Consider the following 21,377-nt stretch of genomic DNA (forward strand, 5'->3'; position numbering starts at 1 on the left):
GGCCGTGCTTGTCAGTGTCTCACCTGTGGGGCTCAGGTGTGTTCAGGGCCGTGCTTGTCAGTGTCTCACCTGTGGGGCTCAGGTGTGTTCAGGGCGGTGCTTGTCAGTGCCTCACCTGTGGGGCTCAGGTGCGTTCAGGGCAGTGCTTGTCAGTGTCTCACCTGTGGGGCTCAGGTGTGTTCAGGGACGTGCTTGTCAGTGTCTCTCCTGTGGGGTCCGGTGTGTTCAGGGCGGTGCTTCTCAGTGTCTCGGACTCTGTTCCTGCACATTCCACCCACCACCCTATACCCTGTGAGTGGGGTACGCGGGGGGGGGGGCACGTACCGTTGTAGATCTGCTCGGAGAAGCGGAGGGCCAGCCCCTGCTTGAGCCGCCGGACCTCCCGGTCCATGGTGAAGGTTTCGATGTCCAGGTGAGCCTGGAAGATGATGGTGCCGGCCGGGGTCTCGTAGATACCTGGGGGGGGGGGGGGGGGCAAAGACACACAGAGTTAATAAAAAAGCAGCAAAGAGCTGGAGCTCGACGAGGCTGTCAGAGCTGACAGACAGGCAGCGGCTGACGGCAGCGCGACGTCCGACCCCATCCACTCCCAGCGTGCCGCAGACTACACGTGTGATTACTGCCCCGCTGCGCCCAGACAGACCACTCTGCACCTCGCGGAGAAAATGCCAGCCTTCCCCTCGGTGGAGAGGCAAATGACAGGGTTCAGGCGCGGCTCCCCCCGCCGCTGCCTGCCCACTGGCCTCGCCTGAAAACCTGCAATTAATGCCGAGAGGCAGAGGCGGGCAGCCCACGGGGCGAGGGGCACTCCGGTGCCCCCGCCCCACCTGCCCTCCACGGATGCCAGCCCGGAGCAGGCGACAAAGGAGGCCTGAGCTGGGGCCCCTGAGGCACACAAAGGAGGGCTGGGGGCCCTGAGGAACACAGAGGAAGGGTGGGGCCCCTGAGACACACAGAGGAGGGCTGGGGCCCCTGAGGCACACAGAGGAGGGCTGGGGCCCCTGAGGCACGCAGAGGAGGCCTGGGGCCCCTGAGACACACAGAGAAGGCCTGGGGCCCCTGAGGCACACAGAGGAAGGGTGGGGCCCCTGAGGCACACAGAGGAGGGCTGGGGCCCCTGAGGCACACAGAGGAGGGCTGGGGCCCCTGAGAGACACAGAGGAAGGGTGGAGCCCCTGAGGCACACAGAAGAGGGCTGGGGCCCCTGAGACACCAGAGGAGGCCTGGGGCCCGAAGGCACACAGAGGAGGTCTGGGGCCCCTCAGGTACACAGAGGAGGTCTGGGGTCCCTGACACACAAGAGGAAGGGTGGGCCCCTGAGGCACACAGAGGAAGGCTGGGGCCCCTGAGGAACACAGAAGATGGCAGGGGCCCCTGAGACCCAAGAGGAGGCCTGGGGCCCCGAAGGCACACAGAGGAGGACTGGGGCCCCTGAGGCACACAGATGAAGGCTGGGGCCCCTGAGGAACACAGAAGATGGCAGGGGCCCCTGAGACACAAGAGGAGGCCTGGGGCCCCGAAGGCACACAGAGGAGGACTGGGGCCCCTGAGGCACACAGAGGAAGGGTGGAGCCCCTGAGACACAAGAGGAGGCCTGGGTCCCCTGAGACACACAAAGGAGGGCTGGGGCCCTGAGGCACACAGAGGAGGCCTGGGGCCCCGAAGGCACACAGAGGAGGTCTGGGGCCCCTGAGACACTAGAGGAGGGCTGGGGCCCCTCGGGCCCACAGAGGAGGGCTGGGGCCCCTCAGGCACACAGAGGAGGGCTGGGACCCGTGAGGCACACAGAGGAGGGCCGGGGCCCCTGAGGCACACAGAGGAGGTCTGGGGCCCCTGAGACACAAGAGGAGGGCTGGGGCCCTTGAGGCACACAGAGGAAGGCTGGGGCCCCGAAGGCACACAGAGGAAGGCTGGGGCCCCGAAGGCACACAGAGGAGGGCTGGGGCCCCTGAGGCACTTAGAGGAGGGCTGGGGCCCCGAAGGCACACAGAGGAGGGATGGGGCCCCTGAGGCACACAGAGGAAGGGTGGGGCCCCTGAGGCACACAGAGGAGGGCTGAGGCCCCTGAGGCACACAGAGGAAGGGTGGGGCCCCTGAGGCACACAGAGGAAGGCTGGGGCCCCTGAGGCACACAGAGGAAGGCTGGGGCCCCTGAGGCACACAGAGGAAGGCTGGGGCCCCTGAGGCACACAGAGGAAGGCTGGGGCCCCTGAGGCACACAGAGGAGGCCTGGGGCCCCTGAGGCACACTGCTGGCAGTCTGAGACACAAACAGTGGATACACACGCACTCTGTGACATCATCACTACACCACACACAAGGGCACACACATACAGAGGCCTTTCGTTATCTGTGCGGGACTCTGCACTCATGAAGCTACTACTCGTAAATCTCTTTGTGAATAGCAAACACTCGTAAACTTACAAGAGAGTGCAAGTTTACCTTTGTGAATCAGGCCCAAGATCAGCAACACCGTCAGTCTCACACTATTTACGTTATTCACTCGCTACCTGCAGTCTCTGGTGCATGCACGACCATTGCACGTGATATCAAACACTGCCATTGCAGGTGTAATCAAACACGACCATTGCACATGTAATCAAACACGACCATTGCACGTGTAATCAAACACGAACACTGCTGCTGTGTCTGGTGCAAGTAGCACAAATACTACCACACTGTCTGCAGTAAGTGGCACAGTCTTGAAACACTACTATCCTGTGGATTGTTACACCAACACTACTACACGCTTACATTCTCCTGAAAGAAACACTACAATCGTTGACACACTACCTGTGGTGGATGACACAAATACTACAACTCTACCTGCAGCCTTAGACACAAACACTACAGCTCTTTCTGCAGTCTACGATACAAGTACTACAGCTCTACCTGCAGTCTGTGGCACAAGCACTACAGCTCAACCCGCAGTCTGTGACACAAGCGCTACAACTTTACCTGCAGTCTTAGACACAAACACTACTGCTCTATTTGCAGTCATTGACACACTACCTACAGTCTGTATCACAAGTACGACAACTCACCTGCAGTCTGTGACACAAGCACTAAAACTCCGCCTGCAGTCCGCGACACAAGTTCTACATCTCTAGCTGCAGTCTAAGACACAAACACTACTGCTCAATCTGCAGCCTGTGACACAAGCACTACAACCCTACCTGCAGTCTGTGATACAAATACAACTCCATCTTCAGTACAACAACTCTACCTACAATCTGCAACTCTATGTGCAGTCTGCGACACAAGTACTACAGCTCTACGTGGAGTCTGCGACACAAGTACAACAACTCTACCTACAATCTGCGACACAAGTACAACAACTCTATGTGCAGTCTGCGACACAAGTACTACAGCTCTACGTGCAGTCTGCGACACAAGTACTACAACTCTACCTACAATCTGCGACACAAGTACAACTCTACCTACAATCTGCGACACAAGTACAACAACTCTATGTGCAGTCTGTGACACAAGTACTACAGCTGTACCAGCAGTCTGCAACACAAGAACTACAGCTGAATATGCAGTATGCGATACAAGTGCTCCAACTCGACCTACAGTCTGTGACACAAGTACTACAGCTCTACCTGCAGCCTGTGACACAAGTACTACAGCTGTACCAGCAGTCTGCAACACAAGAACTACAGCTGAATATGCAGTATGCGATACAAGTGCTCCAACTCGACCTACAGTCTGTGACACAAGTACTACAGCTCTACCTGCAGTCTGCAACACAAATACAACTATATATGCAGTGCTACAACTCTACCTACAATCTGTGACACAAGTACAACAACTCTAGGTGCAGTCTACGACACAAGTGCAATAACTCTATGTGCAGTCTGCGACACAAGTACAAGTCCACTTGCAATCTGCGAAACAAGTACAACAACTCTACGTGCAGTCTGCGATACAAGTACTACAGTTCTACATGCAGTCTGCGATACAAGTACTACATCTCTACATGCAGTCTGCGATACAAGTACTACAGCTCTACATGCAGTCTGCGATACAAGTACTACAGCGCTACATGCAGTCTGCGTTAGAAGTACTACAGCTCTACATGCAGTCTGCGATACAAGTACTACAGCTCTACATGCAATCTGCGATACAAGTACTACAGCTCTACATGCAGTCTGCGACACAAGTGCTACAGCTCTACGTGCAGTCTGCGACACAAGTGCTACAGCTCTACGTGCAGTCTGCGACACGAGTACAACTCTACCTACAATCTGCGACAGAAGTCCAACAACTCTACCTACAATCTGCGACACAAGTACAACAACTCTATGTGCAGTCTGCGACACAAGTACTACAGCTGTACCTACAATCTGCGACACAAGTACAACAACTCTATGTGCAGTCTGTGACACAAGTACTACAGCTGTACCAGCAGTCTGCAACACAAGAACTACAGCTGAATGTGCAGTATGCGATACAAGTGCTTCAACTCGACCTACAGTCTGTGACACAAGTACTACAGCTCTACCTGCAGTCTGCAACACAAGAACTACAGCTCTGCCTGCAATCAGCGACACAAGTGCTACAGCTCTATGTGCAGTCTGCGATACAAGTGCTTCAACTCGACCTACAGTCTGTGACACAAGTACTACAGCTCTACCTGCAGTCTGCAACACAAATACAACTATATATGCAGTGCTACAACTCTACCTACAATCTGTGACACAACTACAACAACTCTAGGTGCAGTCTACGACACATGTGCAATAACTCTATGGGCAGTCTGCGACACAAGTACAAGTCCACTTGCAATCTGCGAAACAAGTACAACAACTCTACGTGCAGTCTGCGATACAAGTACTACAGTTCTACATGCAGTCTGCGATACAAGTACTACATCTCTACATGCAGTCTGCGATACAAGTACTACAGCTCTACATGCAGTCTGCGATACAAGTACTACAGCTCTACATGCAGTCTGCGATAGAAGTACTACAGCTCTACATGCAGTCTGCGATACAAGTACTACAGCTCTACATGCAGTCTGCGACACAAGTGCTACAGCTCTACGTGCAGTCTGCGACACGAATACAACTCTACCTACAATCTGCGACAGAAGTACAACAACTCTACCTACAATCTGCGACACAAGTACAACAACTCTATGTGCAGTCTGCAACACAAGTACTACAGCTGTACCTGCAGTCTGCAACACAAGAACTACAGCTCTATGTGCAGTCTGTGATATAAGTGCTCCACCTCGACCTACAGTCTGTGAGACAAGTACTACAGCTCTACCTGCAGCCTGCAATACAAATACAACTATATATGCAGTACTACAACTCTACCTACAATCTGTGACACAAGTACAACAACTCTACGTGCAGTCTACGACACAAGTGCAATAACTCTATGTGCAGTCTGCGACACAAGTACAACTCCACCTGCAATCTGCGAAACAAGTACAACAACTCTGCGTGCAGTATCCGACACAAGTACTACAGCTCTACATGCAGTCTGCGATACAAGTACTACAGCTCTACATGCAGTCTGTGATACAAGTACTACAGCTCTACATGCAGTCTGCGATACAAGTACTACAGCTCTACATGCAGTCTGTGCCACAAGTACTACAGCTCTACATGCAGTCTGCGACACAAGTGCTACAGCTCTACCTGCAGTCTGCGATACAAGTGCTACAGCTCTACCTGCAGTCTGCTATACAAGTGCTACAGCTCTACCTGCAGTCTGCAACACAAGAACTACAGCTCTGCCTGCAATCGGCGACACAAGTGCTACAGCTCTATGTGCAGTCTGCGATACAAGTGATCCAACTCGACCTACAGTCTGTGACACAAGTACTACAGCTCTACCTGCAGTCTGCAACACAAATACAACTATATATGCAGTACTACAACTCTATCTACAATCTGTGACACAAGTACAACAACTCTACGTGCAGTCTACGACACAAGTGTAATAACTCTTTGTGCAGTCTGCGACACAAGTACAACTCCACCCTCAATCTGCGAAACAAGTACAACAACTCTACGTGCAGTCTGCGACACAAGTACAACAACTCTATGTGCAGTCTGCGACAAGTACAACAACTCTATGTGCAGTCTGCGACAAGTACAACAACTCTACGTGCAGTCTGCGACAATTACAAAAACTCTGTGTGCAGTCTTGAACACAAGTACAACAACTCCACCTGCAGTCTGCGACACGTGCTAAAGCTCTACGTGCAGTCTGCGACACAAGTGCTACAACTCTACGTGCAGTCTATGATACAAGTGCTACAGCTCTACATGCAGTCTGCGATACAAGTGCTAAAGCTCTACCTGCAGTCTGCGATACAAATGCTACAGCTCTACCTTCAGTCTACGACACAAGTACTAAAGCTCTACCTGCAGTCTGCGATTCAAGTACTACAGCTCTACTAGCAGTCTGCGACACAAGTACTAAAGCTCTATCTGCAGTCTGCGATTCAAGTACTACAGCTCTATGTGCAGTCTGCGATACAAATACAACAGCTCTACCTGCAGTCTGCGATACAAGTGTTACAGCTCTACGTGCAGTCTGCGATACAAGTGCTACAGCTCTACCTGCAGTCTGCGATAAAAGTACTACAGCTCTACCTGCAGTCTGCAACACAAGAACTACAGCTCTGCCTGCAATCGGCAACACAAGTACTACAGCTCTGTGTACAGTCTGCGATACAAGAGCTCCAACTCGACCTACAGTCTGTGACACAAGTACTACAACCCTACCTGCAGTCTGCAACACAAATACAACTATATATGCAGTACTACAACTCTACCTACAATCTGTGACACAAGTACTACAACCCTACCTGCAGTCTGCAACACAAATACAACTATATATGCAGTACTACAACTCTACCTACAATCTGTGACACAAGTACAACAACTCTACGTGCAGTCTATGACACAAGTGCAATAACTCTATGTGCAGTCTGCGACACAAGTACAACTCCACCTGCAATCTGCGAAACAAGTACAACAACTCTACGTGCAGTCTGCGACACAAGTACAACAACTCCACCTGCAGTCTGCGACACAAGTACAACAACTCTACGTGCAGTCTGCGACACAAGTACAACAACTCCACCTGCAGTCTGCGACACAAGTACAACAACTCTACGTGCAGTCTGCGACAAGTACAATAATTCTACGTGCAGTCTGCGACACAAGTACAACAACTCTACGTGCAGTCTGGAACACAAGTACAACAACTCCACCTGCAGTCTGCGACACGTGCTATAACTCTACGTGCAGTCTATGATACAAGTGCTACAGCTCTACGTGCAGTCTGCGATACAAGTGCTAAAGCTCTGCCTGCAGTCTGCGATACAAATGCTACAGCTCTACCTTCAGTCTACGACACAAGTACTAAAGCTCTACCTTCAGTCTGCGACACAAGTACTAAAGCTCTACCTGCAGTCTGCGACACAAGTACTAAAGCTCTACCTGCAATCTGCGATTCAAGTACTACAGCTCTACTAGCAGTCTGCGACACAAGTGCTACAGCTCTATGTGCAGTCTGGGATACAAGTGCTACAGCTCTACCTGCATTCTGCGACTCAAGTACTAAAGCTCTACCTGCAGTCTGCGATTCAAGTACTACAGCTCTATGTGCAGTCTGCGATTCAAGTACTACAGCTCTACCTGCAGTCTGCGACACAAGTGATACAGCTCTACCTGCAGTTTGCGATACAAGTACTACAGCTGTACCTGCAGTCTGTGACAAAAGTGCTACAGCTCTACATGCAGTCTGCGATACAAGTGCTACAGCTCTACCTGCCGTCTGCGACACAAGTGCTACAGCTCTACGTGCAGTCTGCGATACAAGTACTAAAGCTCTACGTGCAGTCTGCGATACAAGTACTACAGCTCTACATGCAGTCTGCGATAAGAGTACTAAAGCTCTACCTGCAGTCTGCGATTCAAGTACTACAGCTCTACCTGCAGTCTGCGACACAAGTGCTACAGCTCTACCTGCAGTTTGCGATACAAGTACTACAGCTGTACCTGCAGTCTGCGACACAAGTGCTACAGCTCTACATGCAGTCTGCGATACAAGTACTACAGCTCTACCTGCAGTCTGCGACACAAGTGCTACAGCTCTACGTGCAGTCTGCGTCACAAGTGCTACAACTCTACGTGCAGTCTGCGACACAAGTGCTACAGCTCTACCTGCAGTCTGCGACACAAGTGCTACAGTACAACTCTACGTGCAGTCTGCGACACAAGTGCTACAGCTCTACGTGCAGTCTGCGACACAAGTGCTACATCTCTACGTGCAGTCTGCGATACAAGTGCTACAGCTCTACGTGCAGTCTGCGATACAAGTGCTACAGCTCTGCCTGCAATCTGTGATACAAGTGCAATAAATCTACCTACAATCTGTGACACAAGTACAACAACTCTACGTGCAGTCTACGACACAAGTACTACAGCTGTACCTGCAGTCTGCTACACGTGCTACAACTCTACGTGCAGTCTGCGACACAAGTGCTACGGCTCTACGTGCAGTCTGCGATACAAGTACTACAGCTCTACGTGCAGTCTGCGATATAAGTGCTACAGCTCTACGTGCAGTCTGCGATACAAGTGCTACAGCTCTACGTGCAGTCTGCGATACAAGTAATAAATCCACATTTGTAAAGCGCACAATCACCCGTAAGGGTCTCTAGGCGCTGGGGGCCGTCGGGAAGATTAAGCAAGCTATTGCCCAAAGTCACATGGTGCTGGGCTAATCTGCCGCTGGTGCCAGGGATCGAACCGTGATCCCCAGATTCCGGAGTCAGTCGCCCTGGCCGCGGCGCCACACCTCTTCCCAGCTCTGCCTGCAATCTGTGATACAAGTGCAATAAATCTACCTACAATCTGTGACACAAGTACAACAACTCTACGTGCAGTCTACGACACAAGTACTACAGCTGTACCTGCAGTCTGCGATACGTGCTACAACTCTACGTGCAGTCTGCGACACAAGTGCTACGGCTCTACGTGCAGTCTGCGATACAAGTGCTACAGCTCTACGTGCAGTCTGCGATACAAGTGCTACAGCTCTACGTGCAGTCTGCGATACAAGTGCTACAGCTCTGCCTGCAATCTGTGATACAAGTACTAAGGCTCCCACACTTTATAATGTACTACTGGGCTGCCAGGATGCAGATTATGGGACCGCTGGTTGTGGGAAGTAAAGCTCCTACTTTATTAAGTCATTGTCCATCGATTTACGAATTTGGGATGCGTGACAAATCCAATGGCTGTTTAGTCACCATTATTGAGCTAAGCTATTATAAAAAAACACGATTTAAGATCTAAAGGCAGCTTATAGAGTATGGATACAAGTCAAACGATTATACCATATTCCAAAATTAAATTGCTATACTCCCTTTAAGCCTCAGGGCTACTACCAGCAATTTTTCGTGACTATGTTGCATTTAAATGGGGTCTAAAAGGCATTTCTTGTCTTGGGGATCTTCCCGACAAAGGCGATCTGTTGGCATTCTCTCAGATGTAAGTGTGAAGTTTGCCCTAGACAAGCAAGATAAGCAAGATTTTTTTAAGTACCTGCAAATCCAGAGTTTTATGGGTAAATTTGGTACAAATTTGGATAAGCAATTTGGGCAAAATGGCCTAGTTGAGAAAATGAAGAAGACTCCGATAGGGCAGTATTATCCACAATTGATCGCAGCTTTCCGTGGTGATCTGGCGGATTGTCAAACGAAATGGGAGCATAAACTGGGTGTGGTGGGATTTAACATAAGTAAATCGCCGGAATTCGCTAATAGTGTTTTACTCACAGGTAGATCACGTAGCCAGCATTATATGGCTCTATTTGATTTATATTTACTCCCCTAGGAAAGTTTCTCGTTGGGGTGCAACAGCAGGGGATAACTGATCGCTGTGGGTTGTTCGCGGCTGACTCACTTCATATGTTTTTCTCCTGTCCAAGACTGGGAGGGGGGATGGGGGGAGGGGGGGTTCTATCAAGATTTGGAGGGATTTTTAAGTATTATATTCCGAACCCACATAGTGATTACGGGTGACCTAGTGGTTATGGGCCCGGGCTCGGATTCTGTGGCCAATATAAGAAGTGATTCTTCAACTGCACTTTTGTTTACTATGATGGCAGTGGCTCGAGCATGTATTACTTATGAGTGGATTAGTTCTGATCCTCTAACTTTCTCGAATTGGAGAGCTAGACTGTTGGCTATGTATAATTTTGAAGTGTCAATTTACAGAACTAAACAGAAGGAAGAGAAAATTGGGGGCTAACATTTGGGCTCCTATTCTGGACTGGATGTCGGGATAGTTGGGGGGTTGCTAAAATGATCGACTCTAAGGGTTGGATTAGCGATATGAGAGATACGATCTATTCTGTTATATCCCATTGTTTATTGCTCTTACTTTATGTTTTGTATTGTGCCATAACCACGCTGAATAGTTGGTATAGTTCCCAATGTGCCTGGGAGAAAAATTGGGGTTAAAAATTCAATTAAAATAAAAAACAGTACTAAAGCTCTACGTGCAGTCTGCAACACAAGTACTACAGCTCTACATGCAGTCTGCGATACAAGTGCTACAGCTCAACATGCAGTCTGCGATACAAGTACTACAGCTCTACATGCAGTCTGCGATACAAGTGCTACAGCTCTACATGCAGTCTGCGATACAAGTGCTACAGCTCTACATGCAGTCTGCAATACAAGTACTACAGCTCTACATGCAGTCTGTGATACAAGTGCTACAGCTCTACATGCAGTGTGCGATACAAGTGCTACAGCTCTACATGCAGTCTGCGATACAAGTGCTACAGCTCTACCTGCAGTCTGCGATACAAGTGCTACAGCTCTACATGCAGTCTGCGATACAAGTGCTACAGCTCTACATGCAGTCTGCGATACAAGTGCTACAGATCTACATGCAGTCTGCGATACAAGTGCTACAGCTCTACATGCAGTCTGCGATACAAGTGCTACAGCTCTACGTGCAGTCTGCGATACAAGTGCTACAGCTCTACATGCAGTCTGCGATACAAGTGCTACAGCTCTACTAGCAGTCTGCGATACAAGAGCTACAGCTCTACCTGCAGTCTGCGATACAAGTGCTACAGCTCTACTAGCAGTCTGCGATACAAGAGCTACAGCTCTACCTGCAGTCTGCGATACAAGTGCTACAGCTCTACTAGCAGTCTGCGATACAAGAGCTACAGCTCTACCTGCAGTCTGCGATACAAGTGCTACAGCTCTACATGCAGTCTGCGATACAAGTGCTACAGCTCTACATGCAGTCTGCGATACAAGTGCTACAGCTCTACGTGCAATCTGCGATACAAGAGCTACAGCTCTACATGCAATATGCGATACAAGTGCTACAGCTCTACATGCAGTCTGCGATACAAGTGCTACAGCTCTACTAGCAGTCTGCGATACAAGAGCTACAGCTCTACCTGCAGTCTGCGATACAAGTGCTACAGCTCTACATGCAGTCTGCGATACAAGTGCTACAGCTCTACATGCAGTCTGCGATACAAGTGCTACAGCTCTACTAGCAGTCTGCGATACAAGTGCTACAGCTCTACATGCAGTCTGCGATACAAGTGCTACAGCTCTACTAGCAGTCTGCGATACAAGAGCTACAGCTCTACCTGCAGTCTGCGATACAAGTGCTACAGCTCTACATGCAGTCTGCGATACAAGTGCTACAGCTCTACATGCAGTCTGCGATACAAGTGCTTCAGCTCTACGTGCAATCTGCGATACAAGAGCTACAGCTCTACATGCAATATGCGATACAAGTGCTACAGCTCTACATGCAGTCTGCGATACAAGTGCTACAGCTCTACTAGCAGTCTGCGATACAAGAGCTACAGCTCTACCTGCAGTCTGCGATACAAGTGCTACAGCTCTACATGCAGTCTGCGATACAAGTGCTACAGCTCTACATGCAGTCTGCGATACAAGTGCTACAGCTCTATATGCAATATGCGATACAAGAGCTACAGCTCTACGTGCAATCTGCGATACAAGTGCTACAGCTCTACCTGCAGTATGCGATACAAGAGCTACAGCTCTACGTGCAGTCTGCAACACAAGTACTACAGCTCTACATGCAGTCTGCGATACAAGTGCTACAGCTCTACGTGCAGTCTGCGATACAAGTACTACAGTTCTACATGCAGTATGCGATACAAGAGCTACAGCTCTACGTGCAGTCTGCAACACAAGTACTACAGCTCTACGTGCAGTCTGCAACACAAGTACTCTAGCTCTACGTGCAGTCTGCGATACAAGTGCTACAGCTCTACGTGCAGTCTGCGATACAAGTACTACAGTTCTACATGCAGTATGCGATACAAGAGCTACAGCTCTACGTGCAGTCTGCAACACAAGTACTACAGCTCTACGTGCAGTCTGCGACACAAGTGCTACAGCTCTACGTGCAGTATGCGATACAAGAGCTACAGCTCTACGTGCAGTCTGCAACACAAGTATTACAGCTCTACATGCAGTATGCGATACAAGTGCTACAGCTCTACATGCAGTCTGCGATACAAGTGCTACAGCTCTACGTGCAATCTGCGATACAAGTACTACAGTTCTACATGCAGTATGCGATACAAGAGCTACAGCTCTACGTGCAGTCTGCAACACAAGTACTACAGCTCTACATGCAGTATGCGATACAAGAGCTACAGCTCTACGTGCAGTCTGCAACACAAGTATTACAGCTCTACATGCAGTATGCGATACAAGTGCTACAGCTCTACATGCAGTCTGCGATACAAGTGCTACAGCTCTACGTGCAATCTGCGATACAAGTACTACAGTTTTACATGCAGTCTGCGACACAAGTGCTACAGCTCTGCGTGCAGTCTGCGATACAAGTACTACAGCTCTACCTGCAGTCTGCGATACAAGTGCTACAGCTCTACGTGCAATCTGCGATACAAGTACTACAGTTCTACATGCAGTATGCGATACAAGAGCTACAGCTCTACGTGCAGTCTGCAACACAAGTACTACAGCTCTACATGCAGTATGCGATACAAGTGCTACAGCTCTACATGCAGTCTGCGATACAAGAGCTACAGCTCTACCTGCAGTCTGCGATACAAGTACTACAGCTCTACATGTAGTCTGCGATACAAGAGCTACAGCTCTACCTGCAGTCTGCGACACAAGTGCTACAGCTCTACCTGCAGTCTGCGACACAAGTGCTACAGCTCTACGTGCAATCTGCGATACAAGTACTACAGCTCTACATGCAGTCTGCGATACAAGTGCTACAGCTCTACATGCAGTATGCGATACAAGTGCTACAGCTCTACCTGCAGTCTGCGATACAAGAGCTACATCTCTACCTGCAGTCTGCGACACAAGTGCTACAGCTCTACGTGCAATCTGCGATACAAGTACTACAGCTCTACATGCAGTCTGTGATACAAGAGCTACAGCTCTACCTGCAGTCTGCGACACAAGTGCTACAGCCCTACGTGCAATCTGCGATACAAATACTACAGCTCTACCTGCAGTCTGCGATACAAGTGCTACAGCTCTACGTGCAATCTGCTATACAAGTGCTACAGCTCTACGTGCAATCTGCGATACAAGTGCTACAGCTCTACCTGCAGTCTGCGATACAAGTGCTACAGCTCTACGTGCAGTCTGCGATACAAGGGCTACAGCTCTACCTGCAGTCTGCGATACAAGTGCTACAGCTCTACCTGCAGTCTGCGATACAAGTGCTACAGCTCTACCTGCAGTCTGCGATACAAGTGCTACAGCTCTACATGCAGTCTGTGATACAAGAGCTACAGCTCTACCTGCAGTCTGCGATACAAGTGCTACAGCTCTACGACACAAGTACTACAGCTCTACCTGCAGTCTGCGATACAAGTGCTACAGCTCTACCTGCAGTCTGCGATACAAGTGCTACAGCTCTACATGCAGTCTGTGATACAAGAGCTACAGCTCTACCTGCAGTCTGCGACACAAGTGCTACAGCTCTACGTGCAATCTGCGATACAAGTACTACAGCTCTACCTGCAGTCTGCGATACAAGTGCTACAGCTCTACCTGCAGTCTGCGATACAAGTACTACAACTCCACCTGCAATCTGCGACACAAGTACTACAGCTCTACCTGCAGTCTGCGATACAAGTGCTACAGCTCTACCTGCAGTCTGCGATACAAGTGCTACAGCTCTACCTGCAGTCTGTGATACAAGAGCTACAGCTCTACCTGCAGTCTGCGACACAAGTGCTACAGCTCTACGTGCAATCTGCGATACAAGTACTACAGCTCTACCTGCAGTCTGCGATACAAGTGCTACAGCTCTACCTCCAGTCTGCGATACAAGTGCTACAGCTCTACGTGCAATCTGCGATACAAGTGCTACAGCTCTACGTGCAATCTGCGATATAAGTACTACAGCTCTACCTGCAGTCTGCGATACAAGTGCTACAGCTCTACATGCAGTCTGTGATACAAGAGCTACAGCTCTACCTGCAGTCTGCGATACAAGTGCTACAGCTCTACGTGCAATCTGCGACACAAGTACTACAGCTCTACCTGCAGTCTGCGATACAAGTGCTGCAGCTCTACCTGCAGTCTGCGATACAAGTGCTACAGCTCTACATGCAGTCTGTGATACAAGAGCTACAGCTCTACCTGCAGTCTGCGACACAAGTGCTACAGCTCTACGTGCAATGTGCGATACAAGTCCTACAGCTCTACCTGCAGTCTGCGATACAAGTGCTACAGCTCTACCTGCAGTCTGCGATACAAGTACTACAACTCCACCTGCAATCTGCGACACAAGTACTACAGCTCTACCTGCAGTCTGCGATACAAGTGCTACAGCTCTACCTGCAGTCTGCGATACAAGTGCTACAGCTCTACCTGCAGTCTGCGATACAAGTGCTACAGCTCTACCTGCAGTCTGTGATACAAGAGCTACAGCTCTACCTGCAGTCTGCGACACAAGTGCTACAGCTCTACGTGCAATCTGCGATACAAGTACTACAGCTCTACCTGCAGTCTGCGATACAAGTGCTACAGCTCTACCTGCAGTCTGCGATACAAGTACTACAACTCCACCTGCAATCTGCGACACAAGTACTACATCTCTACCTGCAGTCTGCGATACAAGTGCTACAGCTCTACCTGCAGTCTGCGATACAAGTGCTACAGCTCTACCTGCAGTCTGCGATACAAGTGCTACAGCTCTACCTGCAGTCTGCGACACAAGTGCTACAGCTCTACATGCAGTCTGTGATACAAGTGCTACAGCTCTACCTGCAGTCTGCGATACAAGTGCTACAGCTCTACCTGCAGTCTGCGTTACAAGTGCTACAGCTTTACCTGCAGTCTGCGATACAAGTGCTACAGTTCTACCTGCAGTCTGCGATACAAGTACTACAGCTCTACATGCAGTCTGTGATACAAGTGCTACAGCTCTACCTGCAGTCTGCGATACAAGTGCTACAGCTCTACTAGCAGTCTGCGATACAAGTACTACAGCTCTACCTGCAGTCTGCGACACAAGTGCTACAGCTCTACCTGCAGTCTGCGACACAAGTGCTACAGCTCTACATGCAGTCTGTGATACAAGTGCTACAGCTCTACCTGCAGTCTGCGATACAAGTGCTACAGCTCTACCTGCAGTCTGCGATACAAGTGCTACAGCTCTACCTGCCGTCTGCACGTAGAGCTGTAGTACTTGTATCGCAGACTGCTGGTAGAGCTGTAGTACCGCTGTTCCTCATAGTTGACGATATTACTAAAAAAAAATATGTTTATTTTAAGGCAGGGACAAAGTGGGCAACGTCCCAGGGCGCACACCATCCACGGGGCCCCTACCTTCCACGGGGCCCCTGTCAGAGTGAACATTGGCTCTTGGCACTGCTATTTCTCCATTTCACCCTTTAGCATATAATTCGATATTGTTAGGCATTATGGGGCTTCAGGTACCAGAAAACATGAATACAAAAAAAAATCTAAGTTCTTCTGAAGGAACCCAGGTCCCCAAAATAGTCCTTACCCGGGGCCCCAAAGTCCTGATGAAGACACTGGTTAATTATTCTGTAAACTACAACGTGGGCTTCGTGGCGCTTCTTAGCCACTCGCCCTTCCCTGGATCAGGAGTGCCTCCTGCGAACACTGTTACGACAGGCAGCGAAAACAAAGCTAGCAGCCACAAAAGACGCATGCAATAGCCAGATGTGTGCGAGTGATGTCACAGTATTGCAAGAGTGCGTGTGACGTCACATGCCATACCATCATGTGCAGAATGAATATCGAATCGCCGCCCTATTAGTATTTTAGCATCATTTAGAGTGAAAAGCAGCACCGGGGTGGGATCGCTGGTGTCCCCTCTCGAGGAAGTAAGTAGGATCACAATTTAGGTTTCTTAACATTAGAATGTTTGCCTCTCCCCACTGCTGGGGCTATAAGTTCTATTGCAATCCATGTGCACACGTTTTTTCTGTAGATCTCACTCTATGTTTCCATATAAAGGGTGCACCAACTCTTTCCCTCTATAAGGCATAATCCCCTTTTAGGGGTGGCTGGAATGTTTTGTTCCTCTCGCGGGATTGGCAGACATTTGGCCACTCCATGTTACTCTTGAACACTGAGTTCTGGCTGAATTCTGCCAATCGCTGTGTGGTGACATTTTTCTACAGCGAGGCTCCAGAAAATGTGAGCTGGCAAGCACGAGCAAGATTTCGCCTTCCCTAGCTCGATTTTCTAACACGGGTGGTGACCACTAGCATTCGCATGCGGTCAGAGGGCTGCCGTTTGAGTAGATTTGCTGCCGCTCTAGTAGATTTTCTAACACGGTTGGCCGCTGGCATTCGCATGCGGTCAGAGGGCTGCCGTTTGAGTAGATTTGCTGCCGCTCTAGTAGATTTTCTAACACGGGTGGCCGCTGGCATTCGCATGCGGTCAGAGGGCTGCCGTTTGAGTAGATTTGCTGCCGCTCTAGTAGATTTTCTAACACGGGTGGCCGCTGGCATTCGCATGCGGTCAGAGGGCTGCCGTTTGAGTAGATTTGCTGCCGCTCTAGTAGATTTTCTAACACGGGTGGCCGCTGGCATTCGCATGCGGTCAGAGGGCTGCCGTTTGAGTAGATTTGCTGCCGCTCTAGTAGATTTTCTAACACGGGTGGCCGCCGGCATTCGCATGCGGTCAGATGGCTGTCATTTGAGTAGATTTGCTGCCGCTCTAGTAGATTTTCTAACACGGGTGGCCGCCGGCATTCGCATGCGGTCAGAGGGCTGCCTTTTGAGTAGATTTGCTGCCGCTCTAGTAGATTTTCTAACACGGGTGGCCGCTGGCATTCGCATGCGGTCAGAGGGCTGCCGTTTGAGTAGATTTTTCCTGCGCTCTAGTAGATTTTCTAACACGGGTGGCCGCCGGCATTCGCAGGCGGTCAGATGGCTGTCATTTGAGTAGATTTGCTGCCGCTCTAGTAGATTTTCTAACACGAATAGCCGCTGGCATTCGCATGCGGTCAGAGGGCTGCCGTTTGAGTAGATTTGCTGCCGCTCTAGTAGATTTTCTAACACGGGTGGCCGCTGGCATTCGCATGCGGTCAGAGGGCTGCCGTTTCAGTAGATTTTTGCTGCGCTCTAGTAGATTTTCTAACACGAATAGCCGCTGGCATTCGCATGCGGTCAGATGGCTGCCTTTTGAGTAGATTTGCTGCCGCTCTAGTAGATTTTCTAACACGGGTGGCCGCCGGCATTCGCATGCGGTCAGAGGGCTGCCGTTTCAGTAGATTTTTGCTGCGCTCTAGTAGATTTTCTAACACGGGTGGCCGCCGGCATTCGCATGTGGTCAGAGGGCTGCCTTTTGAGTGGATTGCTGCCGCTCTAGTAGATTTTCTAACACGGGTGGCCGCCGGCATTCGCATGAGGTCAGAGGGCTGCCTTTTGAGCAGATTTGCTGCCGCTCTAGTAGATTTTCTAACACGGGTGGCCGCTGGCATTTGCATGTGGTCAGAGGGCTGCCTTTTGAGTAGATTGCTGCCGCTCTAGTAGATTTTCTAACACGGGTGGCCGCCGGCATTCGCATGCGGTCAGAGGGCTGCTGTTTGAGTAGATTTGCTGCCGCTCTAGTAGATTTTCTAACACGGGTGGCCGCTGGCATTTGCATGTGGTCAGAGGGCTGCCTTTTGAGTAGATTTGCTGCCGCTCTAGTAGATTTTCTAACACGGGTGGCCGCTGGCATTCGCATGCGGTCAGAGGGCTGCTGTTTGAGTAGATTTGCTGCCACTCTAGTAGATTTTCTAACACGGATGGCCGCTGGCATTTGCATGCGGTCAGACGGCTGCCGTTTGAGTAGATTTGCTGCCACTCTAATAGATTTTCTAACACGGATGGCCGCTGGCATTCGCATGTGGTCAGAGGGCTGCCTTTTGAGTAGATTGCTGCCGCTCTAGTAGATTTTCTAACACGGGTGGCCGCCGGCATTCGAATGTGGTCAGAGGGCTGCCTTTTGAGTGGATTGCTGCCGCTCTAGTAGATTTTCTAACACGGGCGGCTGCTGGCATTCGCATGTGGTCAGAGGGCTGCCTTTTGAGCAAATTTGCTGCCGCTCTAGTAGATTTTCTAACACGGGTGGCCGCTGGCATTTGCATGTGGTCAGAGGGCTGCCTTTTGAGTAGATTGCTGCCGCTCTAGTAGATTTTCTAACACGGGTGGCCGCCGGCATTCGCATGCGGTCAGAGGGCTGCTGTTTGAGTAGATTTGCTGCCGCTCTAGTAGATTTTCTAACACGGGTGGCCACTGGCATTTGCATGTGGTCAGAGGGCTGCCTTTTGAGTAGATTTGCTGCCGCTCTAGTAGATTTTCTAACACGGGTGGCCGCTGGCATTCGCATGCGGTCAGAGGGCTGCTGTTTGAGTAGATTTGCTGCCACTCTAGTAGATTTTCTAACACGGATGGCCGCTGGCATTTGCATGCGGTCAGACGGCTGCCGTTTGAGTAGATTTGCTGCCACTCTAATAGATTTTCTAACACGGGTGGCCGCCGGCATTCGCATGCGGTCAGAGGGCTGCTGTTTGAGTAGATTTGCTGCCACTCTAGTAGATTTTCTAACACGGATGGCCGCTGGCATTCGCATGCGGTCAGACGGCTGCCGTTTGAGTAGATTTGCTGCCACTCTAATAGATTTTCTAACACGGGTGGTGGCCGCTGGCATTCGAATGTGGTAAGAGGGCTGCCTTTTGAGTGGATTGCTGCCGCTCTAGTAGATTTTCTAACACGGGCGGCTGCTGGCATTCGCATGTGGTCAGAGGGCTGCCTTTTGAGCAGATTTGCTGCCGCTCTAGTAGATTTTCTAACACGGGTGGCCGCTGGCATTTGCATGTGGTCAGAGGGCTGCCTTTTGAGTAGATTGCTGCCGCTCTAGTAGATTTTCTAACACGGGTGGCCGCTGGCATTTGCATGTGGTCAGAGGGCTGCCTTTTGAGTAGATTGCTGCCGCTCTAGTAGATTTTCTAACACGGGTGGCCGCCGGCATTCGCATGCGGTCAGAGGGCTGCTGTTTGAGTAGATTTGCTGCCGCTCTAGTAGATTTTCTAACACGGGTGGCCGCTGGCATTTGCATGTGGTCAGAGGGCTGCCTTTTGAGTAGATTTGCTGCCGCTCTAGTAGATTTTCTAACACGGGTGGCCGCTGGCATTCGCATGCGGTCAGAGGGCTGCTGTTTGAGTAGATTTGCTGCCACTCTAGTAGATTTTCTAACACGGATGGCCGCTGGCATTTGCATGCGGTCAGACGGCTGCCGTTTGAGTAGATTTGCTGCCACTCTAATAGATTTTCTAACACGGATGGCCGCTGGCATTCGCATGTGGTCAGAGGGCTGCCTTTTGAGTAGATTGCTGCCGCTCTAGTAGATTTTCTAACACGGGTGGCCGCCGGCATTCGAATGTGGTAAGAGGGCTGCCTTTTGAGTGGATTGCTGCCGCTCTAGTAGATTTTCTAACACGGGCGGCTGCTGGCATTCGCATGTGGTCAGAGGGCTGCCTTTTGAGCAGATTTGCTGCCACTCTAGTAGATTTTCTAACACGGATGGCCGCTGGCATTTGCATGCGGTCAGACGGCTGCCGTTTGAGTAGATTTGCTGCCACTCTAATAGATTTTCTAACACGGGTGGCCGCCGGCATTCGCATGCGGTCAGAGGGCTGCTGTTTGAGTAGATTTGCTGCCACTCTAGTAGATTTTCTAACACGGATGGCCGCTGGCATTTGCATGCGGTCAGACGGCTGCCGTTTGAGTAGATTTGCTGCCACTCTAATAGATTTTCTAACACGGGTGGTGGCCGCTGGCATTCGCATGCGGTCAGAGGGCTGCCTTTTGAGCAGATTTGCTGCCGCTCTAGTAGATTTTCAATCACGGGTGGCTGCTGGCATTTGCATGCGGTCAGGGGGCTGGAGTTTGAGTAGATTTGCTACTGCTCGGTAGATTTTCTACTCGAGCAGCAGCAAAATCACTGCTGTGCAATGCGTGGTGCTCTTCGTGCTGATTTTCAGCACTTCTTGTGCTACCACTGCTAAATTGCATCGAGAGCTGCATATTTTCCACCTGTTAACAGAATTATGCAGAATCTTGCAGAGTTTTTCTGTAACTCCATGGAATTCCGTAGAGTGAAACCCCATGAGTTCCGCCCACCCATTTAATATAGGGTAAGATCGGACTGCCTGTTTTCCTTTTTCTCACATAGATGTGTTTTTCCACTTGCATGACTTTTGCAGTGACTCACTTGGGGGAAATATGTTTTACAATGGATTTACTACATATTTACACAGCGATAGGATTTCAAAAGAGTGTGATGATTGGTAGGACTTTTAATTCATGGAAGCTTGCGACATAACATCTCTATCTACTGTATCTATTCGGAGACTAGCCAATTACTGCAAACAGGTAATTCGAACTGTGAGTATTATTTCTTTCTCTGTTTATCTTCACATCTTACACATAAGAACCATAACACGAAGGGTAGGAATAGCATTAGGAATGCTAAGGTCCTGTTGATGGCCACTGGCTCATTTAGGCTTGGCAGTTGGCCGAAACATGTTGACGGAGAGACCTAGAGAATAATTGAATTCCTTAACATGCAATTCTAGCTTCTAATCTTTATCAGTGATACCATAGTAAAATGTCACTGGCTGGCCAATAGGTAATCTTAGCTGCATAGAACGCAGGATGCTGAGCCCTGTACATAAGCTCAGATCTTTGGAAAGAGAACACATTTCAACAACAGTTCATTTGGTTAGGGCCCATTCAGACAGGAGTGCTGCCTGTTCCCAATGAGGAGTGGGGCATGCCACTGTTGGTGGGTGAGGGTCAGGTGTC

General features: G+C 50.1%; 1 protein-coding gene across 1 annotated transcript in view; it reads right to left on the bottom strand.

The window, feature by feature from the left end:
- The window catches only part of ASS1 (argininosuccinate synthase 1), a 358,057-nt gene that overhangs the window by 89,590 nt on the left and 247,090 nt on the right, over nt 1-21,377 (bottom strand). The window contains exon 13 of the mRNA XM_078646217.1: nt 325-456. Coding sequence (XP_078502343.1) covers nt 325-456 — 132 coding nt within the window. The remainder of the gene's footprint in view (nt 1-324; nt 457-21,377) is intronic.

The sequence above is a fragment of the Lissotriton helveticus genome, chromosome 5_1, assembly GCF_964261635.1.
Source record: "Lissotriton helveticus chromosome 5_1, aLisHel1.1, whole genome shotgun sequence".
Taxonomy (NCBI): domain Eukaryota; kingdom Metazoa; phylum Chordata; class Amphibia; order Caudata; family Salamandridae; genus Lissotriton; species Lissotriton helveticus.